The following is a 13,570-nucleotide window of genomic DNA, read 5'->3' as shown; positions in this document are numbered from 1 at the left end:
ATAATTTTACCTAACTGAAAAGCACTGCTATAAATTAAGTTCTTGGTTAGGAACAACTTCATAGAAACTGCACTATTAAAATATTTGCTATGCGCATATGTACTGCTAACCATGCAAGTCTGGAGACGCACAGCCTATGAATTAGCCATAAAAATCCACCCAACATGCTACACATTTACCCCTGTAATGTAATGTAAAAGAACTTATAGAGCGCACTGCAACTCATTGAGCATTCTGGCGTTAAAGAGGGAAAAAGACGGAAACAGTTATTATAGTAGAAGCAGAAAGATGTTAGATTCTGGGGAAAAGCCAGGTTTTGAGTGGTTTACGAAAAGATAAAAGATCTTTCATCTGTCGCAGCTCCTGGGGCAGTTTATTCCAAAGTCTTGCAGCAGCAACGCTGAAAGCTTGTCCCCCCAGCTTAGCTCTGCTGACCGGAGGTACTTTCCACCCAGTAAGCTGTAGAGGATCGAAGGCAGCGGGAAGGTGCATACCAGCAGAATTTACTCTGCAATGGTTTGGGACCCAGACCATGCAATGCCTTAAACACAACACAAAGGGACTTAAAATAGATCCTCTGTGCTATGGGAAGCCAGTGCAGCTCCGCAAGGGCCTGAGTAGAGGAGGATTGACGGGGGCGCGCCAGAGCCAACTTGGCTGCCATATTCTGAATTCTCTGCAATCTCCCAGTCAAAAATTTAGGGGATTCCAGCAATAATGAAGTACAATAATCCAACCTGCTCAAAATCACGCTCCTAACTACTAAAGGGCGCGGGGAAGAATCTTCCTCAAGATCCTTACGAGAGAGAAACAGGTCCCCAAAATCTTGTTGACATGTGTTGCCAAGGTCAGTTTCTCATTAAATGTGACTCCCAAATTGCGGACTGCCTTAGATGGTCGCAATGGGGGGGGGGGGGGGGGGGGGGGGTCTGCGGGAATAGGCCAGAAGTTGACCGGAAGAGGATGGATCACTCTCCCACCCTCAGTGCAAAGGATTTCAGTTTTGTCTGCATTAAATTGCAGAGAATTAATTCTTAACCAACACGCCACACTCTGCATACATGCGTGAAAATTCTCCAAGGAGGATGACTGTTCTCCCTCCAGTGATGGATCAACTGGGTGTCATCTACATAGTTTACCATGCCTATGCCATAAGATTTAAGAATATCCACCAGGGTACGCATGTAGACATTAAACAGATTGGGGATTATTGCAGAACCCTGCGGCACACCATGATGGATTTTGGTGAACTTGGACCGAAAGGGGAGGGGGGGGGGGGGCGGGGAGAGCTACGGCCTGACTTCTATCAGATAGATATGAATGGAGCCATTTCTGTGCAAGACAGACTACCCCCACTCCTTCCAACCGCTCCAAGAGGACATTGTGATTGACCGTGTCCAATGCGGCAGACAGATCTAATAGGATCAAGATGGCATGTTGACCCTTGTCTGCACGCAAACAAAGATCGTCCAACACGGTCAATAGAGCAGTCTCTGTCCCAATCCAAACTGAACCTCATCCAGTAGATCATTTGCCTCTAGGAACTGGGAAAGTGCTCTGCTCACATGGCGCTCAATGATCTTTACTGGGTATGGAAGGAGTGAAATAGGCCTGTAGTTTTTAAGACAAGCCGGGTCAAGTGAGGGCTTCTTCAATAGGGGGAAGAGACAACTGCTTGCTTCCAACAGGAGGGAACCATCCCACTAAACAGGGATTGATTACACAGCTGTCTGAATGGAGGAAACAATTCAGATCCTTTCCAGACCTTATGTGAAAGGGGTCTAAAGATGAGCCAGAGGAAACCCCCGCAGCGAGTTGCTCAAACACCTCTGTAGAGAGTGTGTCAAAATGATCTAAGACAGGGATGTGAGCCGGGACCTTCCTCATCACTCTCGGGTTTTCCGGTTTATCCTGTGTGAGACCAGCAGTCTTATCAGCCCTGTTTTTTTCTTCCAACCCTTCAATAATTTTACTAACCTTATTGTTAAAAAAGGCAGCTAGGCTATCACAAAGTTCCTGTGTGGGAAGGACCTTATTTCTAGTACACACCAGATTGACAATATCATTCAATATTTTGAAAATGCTCTTAGAGCTATTTGGGGCCTTCAAGATTACATCAGCAAAGTACTCCACTTTGGCAGCGGCAATTATTTTCTTGTAACTAGAAATGTTCTCTTTCCAGAGAACTTTGTCTGTATCCGCATACCCATTCCTCCATTTTCGCTCAGCCTGTCTACAACCCAGCTTTGAATTTTTCAGGGCAGTGTTATACCAGGGCGCTGAGGGTTTACCACCTCTTCTGATCATTTTCTGCGGGGCGATCCGATCAAGATAGTTGTTTATGTGTGAACAGAAGGTAATATAAATTATCCTCCACATGTTTCCCCGGATCGAACAAACCTTCCAGATGGAATATCGGGGAGGAGCTAATATTCCTCAGCAGGCCTTTCCAATCCCTGCTGAGAAAACATCTTATCTCCTTCCTAACCATATAATTGCAATTGATATTAAGCACATCAAATTTTATCAGATAGTGATCAGACCAGCCAACCGGGACACATTCACAACTTCCACTGAGTCTTCCCTGGCAAATATCAGATCCAAGGTGTGTCCCCCCCCGTATGTGTAGGCCCTACCCCGGGTGCACATTTTTCATAATATGGGGCTCTGGTGTTTGCTTCTTGATCCACTGAGCCATGATCCTCCCTATCATTTTATCTCTCATTTATCGCTATCATTTTATCTCCATTTCTAGTCTAATATCTTTTTTACTTTGCACTGGTTGCTATGATAAAATATTCCTTTTTAGGTCTCGCCTAGCAGCACGCATGCGCTGCCCTGCGACTTATTGTAAGGGCTTCAAAAAGCTCACCACACACACGCTCGTGAGTGTGTGGCCTATTGCTTGCAGTTACCCTCACGGCACCATATGTTTTGAATTATCGTGTCCAGACACTGGCACGATAATTCAAAACATATGGCCTGGTGCTCGCTCTCGCGCGCACCACTGCATTATATTCAACAGAAAAGTACGAAGGATACTGGAGAATCCGGAACTATTGTAGGCTAAAGTTGTGGGGCGCGTACACGGGGTCATTTCTAAATAAAAGGTCATTCTTGGTGAGTGCGCACCCATCCCTCAAAGGCATTCCAATACCCCGATGCCAGAACTTGAGACGCCCCAGTCTGGAACGGGTTAACAAATGATATGTTCAACACATTTCTGAGGGCTTCTGCTCCGAGTCCTTAGCTCAGAACATCTGTGCATTTAAAGGCGTCCCTGTGTTTTGGAGCAGAGGCCTTACGCAACCAATTTACACATTCTAAATAAAAAAAGGCAGGCGATTCAAAGAACCACCATCTTAAAAACGTTGTTAGTAATTAGCAACATTTTACTGAATAAGCGTGGAAGCAATGAATTTAACCCGAAACATTTAATCAATTCATTGTACCCGAAATGTGGAAGCAATCCGTTTTACTCGAAATGAGTTCTGGAAGCAATGTTTCATCAGCAGCGCGGACAACCCTATGTCACGAGAGGCAGCAGAGAAAAGGGGCTGCGAATATAACTCGTGGACAGAAACCTGCTTTGGACGGAACTGATGATGGGCATTAAGCGTGCGCCAGTTTCCACCATCATAAAACCCGGTCTGTGCGAGTCAGCAGAACAGACTGTTCCACATCTGACGGCAAATTGATCAAATCCAGGCGGCGAGGCCGCTGCGCTGTCGGTTGGAGTTTCTGCCGCAGATTGAAGACCTGAGTGCCACAAATATTTTTGTACTGAAGCTGTGAGGTATGGACCTGAGGCGCACCCCACTAGGCATGGCATTGTGCACTTACATGGGGGTCCAACCTGCGCCATGCCACTGGTCAGATGGTTTAAATACACGACCACAAAGTCACTGCTATCCGTCAGTCTGGCGAGTATCTATAAACTATGGCCAGAGCGTGTCACATATTACTTCGGAAGTCCTGTTTCTGTAAGGAAAGCAGGAGTCAAAGAATGATAAATATGTAAGATTTTTGTGGGAAACGGCATTCATGCTTCCATTTAAAAAAAAGCAATTTTTGGCCAATAAAGTTGGCTCAAATGAGAAGCGGTTTGATTTTTTGTGTGGATGTTTTTCATGTCTGTAAAAAAAAAAAAAAAAATAATAATTACCTTTAAAATGAAAAAAGCCTGTATTTAAAAAATGAAATGCAAGTAAACAACTTGAGTCATAACTTAAACAACAAGCACTGGCCTAGCCAATAAGTCTCGCCTTTGTGACCTGATAAGTGTTTAGCCAAGCAACAGTTGATGTAGTTGCACAAAGGATATTGCGCTGGATACCTAAACACTTATAAGGTCCCAAAGGCGAGACCTATTGGCTATGCCAATGCTCGTTCATTTTCCTTTGGCGGTTCTTAACACGCTGCTAGAATACTGCTGGTAATGGGAGCAAAGCTCTTTGCAGGCCTCATAGGAGACCCAAAGTCACCTTTAATACACCTTTCTTGTGCTGAAAGTGAACACTTGTGACACTTTCATTTTCACATGGCTTTGAATACTAAGGGAGAAGGGGGGGGGGGGGGGGGGGGGGATTTAATACAATGTTTACCCAGAGATGAACTGAAGGGTATTGAAGAATCATTATGTTGTACAATAAATGTGGGTGGTTTCAATGATCAGAATAAAGGGCAAAGAGTGGCCGAGTTTTTTAGATTGAAAACTTTGGATGTCGTGTGTGAACAAGAGACGCATATTCCCTGGGTGAAAAGGAATCGGAAGACTATGGGAGGGTATAATATGCTGGCCTGTACATCCCAGACCTCCAATATTCAGGGAGTTGCGATTTTCGCAAAGGTTGCTATGGGGGGAAGCTAAGCGTGAAGCAACGGACGCATTTGGGCGATGGGCAGTGGTCAAGCTTAAGTTAGGGTATACCATGTGCGCAATATACAGCTCAAACCAAAATGATCATGAGTTCTTTGAGGATCTTGAGATAGAACTGGCAACCTGGCCCTGTCCTCTAATTATTTGTGGCAGTCTTAATATATGAGCCGAACTGGGTAGAAATCGAAGCTATCTAGGGCAGAAGCCCAGAGTACATAGAGCACGGACATCCCTTATTAGTAGCCATGGCTTGATTGACATCTGGGGGAGCAAAAAACCCAATAACTGAGGGCATACTTATTACTCTTGTCCCCATAAAAAGTATACTAGACTTGATTACTCTCTCACTTCAATAAGCCTTGCTAATAAAGTGGGGATTAAAGAGCTGCCGAAAGTGATCTCTGATCACAATCCGCTAATACTGGATATAGATGCACAGATGCTGATACACCCAATAAAACATGCAATAAGTGGACATTTGACAAGAGGCTCCTAGTTAATAAGCCTTATATAGAACATATAAAGAATTGGGCTCAGGAATTCCTAGATATTAATAGATAATAGTGCTAGCCGTAATATAGTTTGGGATACTTTCAAAGCTGCCCTAAGGGGCGAGAAAATTATCTTTGTAGAACGTAAAAGGAAAGAGTGTCTGCTAGAGAACGAACGGTTACTAGCTGAGCTGGCCGGGGCAGAAGATCATACAACCTTAATAAATCAGAGACAGGAAGCAGCAGATCTCCAACTACAAATCATTTCCCTTAAAGCTGAATTAAACAGCTGGCTCACGCAGAAATTGGCCGAAGTATATCAGACGCAACAAAGCAAAGTATACGAGACCGGGGAACAAGTTGGGAAACTGCGAGAGCTACACAACAAGCAGAAAAATGTTAAGAATCACATATCCGCCATAAGGAAAGATGATCAAACATATGCAGAGATTAATGACATTCTTGGGGTATTCCAGGAGAACTATCAGCTTCTTTATAAAGAAGGCGAAGGGGCAACACAGGAAGCCGCACTCAAAATAACAGAAACTGAACTGGGGCCCCTACTGGATAGCCAGGCTAAGGAGGAGCTAGAGAGGGACCTCTCACTAGAGGAGGTATTAACAGCACTACGTGAGTTACCATCAGGTTAGGCCGCTGGCCCCGATAGCATTCCCCATTAAATTTATAAGCAAATACAAACAGTGATTGCTCCCTTACTAGTGGATCTGTTTTAGGGATACAACATAATGGGCAAGTACCTGAATCCTGGAAGGAGCCAGACATCATCATCTTTCCTAAGAAAGGCAAACTATCAGATAATCCATTCTCCTACAGGTCCATATCACTGATCAACACAGGCACAAAATTATACTTCAAAGTATTGGCTACCAGATTAGGGAGGGTCACTGTCCACCTGGTCTCGCCCTGGCAGCACGGGTTTATCCCCCGGGAATGGGACGACCGATCACATTAGGCGGGCTATAACATTGGCCATGATCCTCCTCGACGCTGAAAAAGCGTTTGATCGGGTGGCCTGGAGGTATCTATGGGGGCAACTAGATAACATTTTTATATCAATAGGGGACAAGACAGGGATGCCCCTGCTCCACTATTCTACTTGCCTTATATATAAACCCTCTGATAGAAAAAAAATGTAGGAAGTCAGGTCATTAAACAAATTATCTCTACAGGCTTCGAAATCAAGGTCCTGGCTTATGCAGGCGATATAGCTATTCTAGCCACATACCCGGCAGACGCAATTAGGGAGGCCACGGCAGTTTCGCTCTATTATGCTCACGATAGATGTAGACATTTTTAAAACACTGCAAGCCGTGTTTTCAAATTTTACCTGGCAATATGGAAAAGTCAGACGCTCTTTAAAGTATCGGACACTCCCGCAGGAAAAGGGTGGGCTTGAATTCCCTAATATTATATTTTATCATTGGGCGAGTCTTCTACATCAGATATCGATTTTATTTTGCTCGGCTATAAGTAAAGAGATAGAGGAGGTAAGAAATGGCAGGACTCCAACAATATATGAACTTATTGTAGGGAAGGAAGCTTTGGGGCTGCTATTACACCAGGCGGAGTCAAGCTATTACAGGAAGGTGTGATCTAAGGTCATGCATAGTGCCTGGGAAGTAGGGACCAAGGAGCGTAAAGCTATGACAATCCCAAAAATTAACTACTACACCCCCTTGTGGTGATCGCATGTTTTTCCGCACCCCTTTTAGGATACCATGGGAAGGCACTGGGAACAATTAGGCTTAACAACGATAGGAGATTTATATGATTCAGGCCAGCTACGCCCCTTCGATACCCTACAACAGGAGTATTGGATTCCGATCAGACAATATTTTAAATATGTACAAATTCGAGATTTTTATGCCAGTTGAAGACCAGAAGTATTTCCGGGGGGGAAAATACCGGTACTGGAGTTAACTGCACGGAGGGGTAAGAGTATAAAGAATATCTATAGTATATTGCCAGGAAGCATCCAGGACGATCTGGAGGAAACCGAAACTAATTGGGCTGGGAAACTGAATGATCCTGATGTGGATGTGTACATGGCTCTGCTATTAGCGGGTAAAACCTTTCACTCAACAAATCTTAAGGCACAAGATTATAAGACCCTGTTCAATCTGTATTTCACCCCTGCTAAACTCTTTAGCTGGGGCAAGAAAGCGGACGATAGCTGCCCAAGATGTGGGGAAGGGCCCTCAACGATAGTGCACGTTTTACGATTGTGTTAGGCTGCTCCCTTTAAAGAATGAAATGGTAAACTTCTGGGAGGGGCTGCTAGGACGTTAACCTAATCCCTACCCTGATGCTTATGGGCTATGATAGCCGCATCGGTCTGGAAACCACAGAGAAATATTTTGTATTTATTTCTACAGCTGTCTTTAGGATACTGATAGCAGCAAGGTGGAAGGATACTGACCCCCCCCCCCCCCCCCCATTTCAAATGTGGCTAGCGCGCCTCCTGGGGATTTGCTTTATATGCATGCAGGGGCAGGGAGACTAGAAAACTTGGGCGAGCAATTTGGTTACCCATTGCAAGGTGGAGGAAGACCGTGGGATGCCCGGATAGGAGAAGAAGTGGAGAAATATGGGATGTGTCAAACTAGGATTTACCAAGGGAACATATGTACTCATGAGCTGATATTACTTAGCCCTACCTATTTGATTATTACCCAATGTATGTTTTATACTGTATTAATAATGTTTATAATATTTATAAGCTACTTTTAAAGCCTGATTTCAATATTTATAAGAGCCTTTGTGTATATACGCTCTATTAATTAATGCTCTGCCTTACTTTGTATATAGTAATGAATCGATGTACAGTAACTGGTTTTATGGGTAAATAAAAAAAAAATGTAAATAAAAAAAATTAAATATACGAAGTAAGAGAACACCAGTTCTTCCGTTGCAGCGTCACTCCTCTATGTCAGCACAGCTATCTCCCAAGTTGCGCAGAGAAAACATGCACAGGTCTCGGATAACTTTACTTTGGGTTTCACATAGTTAACAGGCTCAGCGGTTACACAGCAGAGCGGTCTCCTGGGTTACATAGGACTCCAGCAATAAACTATCCTCTCACCGTAAACTCAAATTGCTCATCATGCACTTATACTATTGACATACTGCTACCCCTATACTTGCATACCTCTTACCTTGTACAGAGTAACATTTCTCACCCTCTACACTCACACTATTATCATTCTGCACTGAATACAGATCAATCAGCATGCATTGAGGCATTTTCCCCTTTTCCCCTGGCACTTATCAACCTTCATTTATGCACCCTGCACAGAGAACATCATTCTCCCTGCACTCCTACACTGCTCCCACACCTCTTATTATTAATCCCCTAGGCAAAACCTAGTGCATTTACCAATTTGTGTGCTGTAAAGGGGGGGGAGGGGCACATGTGCCTCTTGTGTCCCCCGAGCTTGAAGTGGGATGAGAGAAAGTGGGTGGATGTGGTATTTAAAAGGGGCGCGGTCTGTGTAAATAAGGGTGTGGCATAAACACACAAATGTAAACTACATTTCTGCAATCTCCATAGTGTGCCACCCAACAAGTAATTTGCTGGCTCTCTGAGCTTTCTGTTATTGCAGCTAAATATAGAACACAATAACGGACATACTTCTAAAATCAGCCAGGACTATTGGCTTTGTCAGTGGTTATTAGGTGTTTAAGATAAATGAGTAATAATGATTTTGTAATTAATAATTAAAACTGAAAGTGTTTCAACTTGAAATTGTGAGCCGCTGAATTTAACATTATACAATCTGTGGAAGAGGTAGTGGTCTTCAGGTAAGTGACTCAATCACTCCCCTTATGTTCACTTTATGTTAGACATGTACGACCTTTTTTTCCTCAACATCACGTCTATCTAATTATTTTACACCTCATCTCTTTCCTCTTCAGCACCCCGCTTTAAATCTCTCCTGAACGCACTTCCTCACATCTCCTTCACTTATCACCACCCCACCCCTCTAAACACCTAATCAGTAAGTGCTGCATTTGGTTTTAATTTTGCCATGCGAATATTTTAGCAAACTGTACCTGTGGATAGAACACAGTTGCAACTGGGATACATGGCTATTGCACTGTAGAGAAAAGGATTGAATGTCCATCAATTCTGAACACCTTTTTGACACACACTGTGAGAAACTCGCACTGCCTTTAGACTCAACCTCAGAGCTCACTTGTGACCTGTTACACCTGAAGGCAACCCAATTCAATGCACTATACAAGAATAATATGCAACACCAAAAAAATACTGAAACTCAAAATTCTGGAAATAGCCAACACTCGTGGAATGCAAGATTAAGTACAACGTGAAATAAACGGGAACTAAATTGGTGACATGGGTTACCTTAATGGTTTTTGCAGTCATTGTTCAGAAATAGATTAGTGTATTTGCCCGTAAAGTTAAGGACATGCATGTAGGGTCTGAGAGGGACCCATTTCAATAACTGGGTCAAAACCACTGGTTTATCCGACCCACTTAAAGCCATGCATACTCCTGATGCGTAACAACAAGTATTCAGGCTCAATGCTGTCACTCAACATGATCTCCATCAACAAATGGCTGTGAGGTGGACTGACCAAATTGCCACCGAAACTCCTCAGAAAGCCAGTGGCCGATCCACTGTAATTTGCCCTATGTGCTGAGCCAGCATCTCCATGGCACACTAGCGGACCAATGGCTGAAGGAGGCTGACCCAGAGCTGCTTTCTGTAAGTACTATTACTAAATAGGATGTATAATTTTCTTGAGAAAACAATAGGCTGGCAAAATAACGAAATGTCTCTAGGCCAGACCTAAAAACGGTCTGTACCAAATAATCCTGATTCACCATGGGTATCTTTAGATATTGTGAGCCTGTCAACCAACAGATTTTTTTTCAAGCAATCAAACATGTGCCGCTAGGCCCGGGTTTGAAGGTGGTGGCATTTTATTTTTTCTAGAAAATAAGTAAAATTACTTTAACATCTACGTATTCCCTCTTTTTCGGGGCATTCTTCTTGTTGGATTCAGTGTCTCATCCCCCTCACAGGCCGCCTCTTAATGCTCATCCTCATCACACTTTCCTTTCCAAACCCAAATCTTATTTCTTATTTGACTCTCCCCCACAGGAGTTCTCCCGCCCACCCCCCAAATTAACCACCTTTTCCATCGTCTTTTGTTGTCCACATTACCTCTCCTCACCCATCAATCATGATCCGCCAAAATGTCTGCCTCTTGTCCTTCTCGACCCCTCAGAGGCTGCTACTCTCTCCTCCCATCATATGCCAATTACCCCCACTTTCCAAACAGAGCTTCCCTGTAGAGTAAACAATCTGCCGCAACAATCCAAATGACCTCTTCACCCAATGCAATTGAGTTACTATTTTAATGTGTTTAATGCATGGAGATACACACAAGTACTAGTCACTGTAAAGCACTACCAACTATATTGAAGAACTCTTGGAGTGATCAAATTTCAAATACACACATTTCTCAGTTACTAAAACAAAAAGTTATATCATAACATATGGGGACGTCCAAGAAGGTGGAGTTACATTAGAACCGGGTCCCTGTTTTTACCCTTGACTTTTTAGGGAGGGCGTCCTGTTTGACACATATCATTATTACTCGTGCAGTCAAATACCATGACAATTGACACTTACACTCGGATTTGTCGAATAGGTCCGTACTTCCCAAAGATATCATACATTTCTTCTCCAGTGATTTTGTAAGGCAAATTCCTAATGTACAAGATCCGATTAACTTCAGGGGGCAAGCGAATCTAGGTGGGAAAAAAAGAAACTACTGTAATGTGTACATCTTTAGACACTTGGGAGTTTCATTACTGCAGTCTCGAAAATCTTGATTTTCCAAACGTAAACATTTGTAAAATGAAAGCTTTTTAAAAAGAGAAAGGCTTCTTAACATGCCAGTTTAGTAAATTACATAACATGATAATTGTTAACAAATTAGATTAAAAGGTAATGGCTCAAAGGGGTCCATTTCGATTACGGTCCCATGTCTACATAGGCTTTGAAAAAACTACTCGCCTAGATTGTATTAGGTTAAGTTACATTTAAGACCTATTCGCCTATTCTGTCAAGTTGACAAAGAACAGGTTTTCTGTTCAGTCAAAAAGTGAAGGAGCAATAAAGATGCCTAAAATCTTGTTTTATCCTGTCACATTTTCTGTGTTCAGAGACAGAGGTCAGAAGTCAGTTTACAGTTACTGTCCCTTCTCCGATTGCATAGTTCCAGGATTTTGTAATGTGAACTATCTGACCTGCAGTAGGAAGTGTGAAATTGAAGGCTGTATCAGGTTTTTCCTAACACACAATAACTAATAAGTCAACGGTACAAACATTTCAAAATATATTTCAGTAGTTGTGAAAGCCCATATTTTTGTACTTCTGTGTGATCAAAAAATATTTTAATAGGATGAAAAACAAATTATAACACTTTACTTGGTATTGTGCAAATGATAAATATGTTTAATGAAAACCAATTTTCACAGATTATTACACGATCGTTTTATCAGTAAAGCTGCAAGGTTTTTAGCCATTTCTTGGCAATTTACTGTCTGTGCGCTACCACAGTGAGTGTTTAAACATGAACTGAGAAACTCTCCTGCCCCGTGGCAATGCCATTATTAACCTGAGAGGCAAGTCAGAGATCATATGTGCCCTATATGTGGGCTAGATTCTATTTTACACATGGAGCAAACGTTTAGTCTATTTAACCAAACAAAAAAGAGTTTTGTTTTGTAGACTTGTTTTGTACAGCAGAAATGCTGAACTTACATATTTGAAGGTGCACTCGTATGCGAGAATGAAGAAAAACTGAACTTTGTAAAATAAAATATATGCCAATGATCACAGAATTTGAGACCAGTTCACGGGTCAAGTACATTACAGTTAGGTCGAGTAGATTATTCAAGTTATTCGACCTGCAAGTCAAGTGACATTTTTATGATTTTTCAAGGTCTGCTACAGATAAATACCAAAACCCCCTGCACATCTCAAACAATTAGTGTGTGCTAAAACATTTAAATAATGAATTCTGACATGCTACTGGCAAGACAGCATGATTGGGGACATCACTGGCAAGGTTTCCTTCACACAGCTACAATGGTTTCATAGCTAGAGAGCAAGATTCATTGACCAGATCCACCGTTATACCAAATGCACCAATTCAAACAGCCAATAACTTGCCTCGAGAGAAGGGATCAGTAGTCTAAATGGGTAAGATTAAATTACGGTTGGATTAAAAACAAGCATTGGTATAGCCAATAGGTCTCGCTTTTGGGACCTTACAAGTATTTAGTTATGCAGCACAATATCCTTTGGGCAACAACATCAACTGTTGCATGGCTAAACACTTATAAGGTCCCAAAAGCGAGACCTATTGGCTATGCCAATGCTTGTTTTGTGTGTGCCATCCCGTAATGGATGTCATGACTCCCTACCAGCTACTACCCAACACACACACACACACATACACGGTGTGACTTGCTTCTCTGTGGTGGTAGAGTCTTCTGTATTCTTGGACCTAGTGCTGGAACAACCTCTCTCTGGAGACACAGAATAAGCTTTCGAGCTTTTAAATACACTGTGAAAGCTTTCCTGTTTTCGAAGTTCTAACGCAGCCTCCCGGTTGGAGCTTGGCGCCTCTCCGGCTCTTGGTTCGTGACTTTGGTTACCGTCCTGCTTTTATGTCTTTTTGACTTGTCTATTCTCCTCAAGTGAACGTGTGCGCAATAAAAATTAATACTACTATTTTTACTACTGCAACTACTAATACTAATAATAGTAATGAATGTGATGGCCCACATTTTGTCTTTGGGGAACTACCAATGGCACAGTATCCATGGGACGCCTGATGGCGTAACGTCTCCTGCACGCTTCTGCTCTACATGAAGGTAGCACAATAGTATGATGGGGATGCTTCATGGCGTAGCGTATCTGGGAACCATTGCGATCACCTGGAAGTGTGTCTGGTACTCGCAATGGCACACTATATCTGGAATGCCTGATGGTACCCTGTCTCCAGGATGGCGCAATAGTATCTTCAGGAAGCGTGCCATTGGCCACTAGCATCCTTGGCATGCTCGCGAAAGTGTGTGTGCTGGGATGCAGTTCCATGGATCTGTAGAGCGTGCACTTTAATTCACTATAGCAAG

The 13,570-nt window shown here is 42.8% G+C and overlaps 1 protein-coding gene across 1 annotated transcript in view; it reads right to left on the bottom strand.

The window, feature by feature from the left end:
• The window catches only part of SF3B6 (splicing factor 3b subunit 6), a 48,487-nt gene that overhangs the window by 15,561 nt on the left and 19,356 nt on the right, over positions 1-13,570 (bottom strand). The window contains exon 2 of the mRNA XM_085610596.1: positions 11,055-11,173. Coding sequence (XP_085466722.1) covers positions 11,055-11,173 — 119 coding nt within the window. The remainder of the gene's footprint in view (positions 1-11,054; positions 11,174-13,570) is intronic.

This window comes from Triturus cristatus, chromosome 6 (assembly GCF_964204655.1).
Source record: "Triturus cristatus chromosome 6, aTriCri1.1, whole genome shotgun sequence".
Classification (NCBI taxonomy): domain Eukaryota; kingdom Metazoa; phylum Chordata; class Amphibia; order Caudata; family Salamandridae; genus Triturus; species Triturus cristatus.
This window is presented reverse-complemented; position numbering and strand designations above follow the sequence as displayed.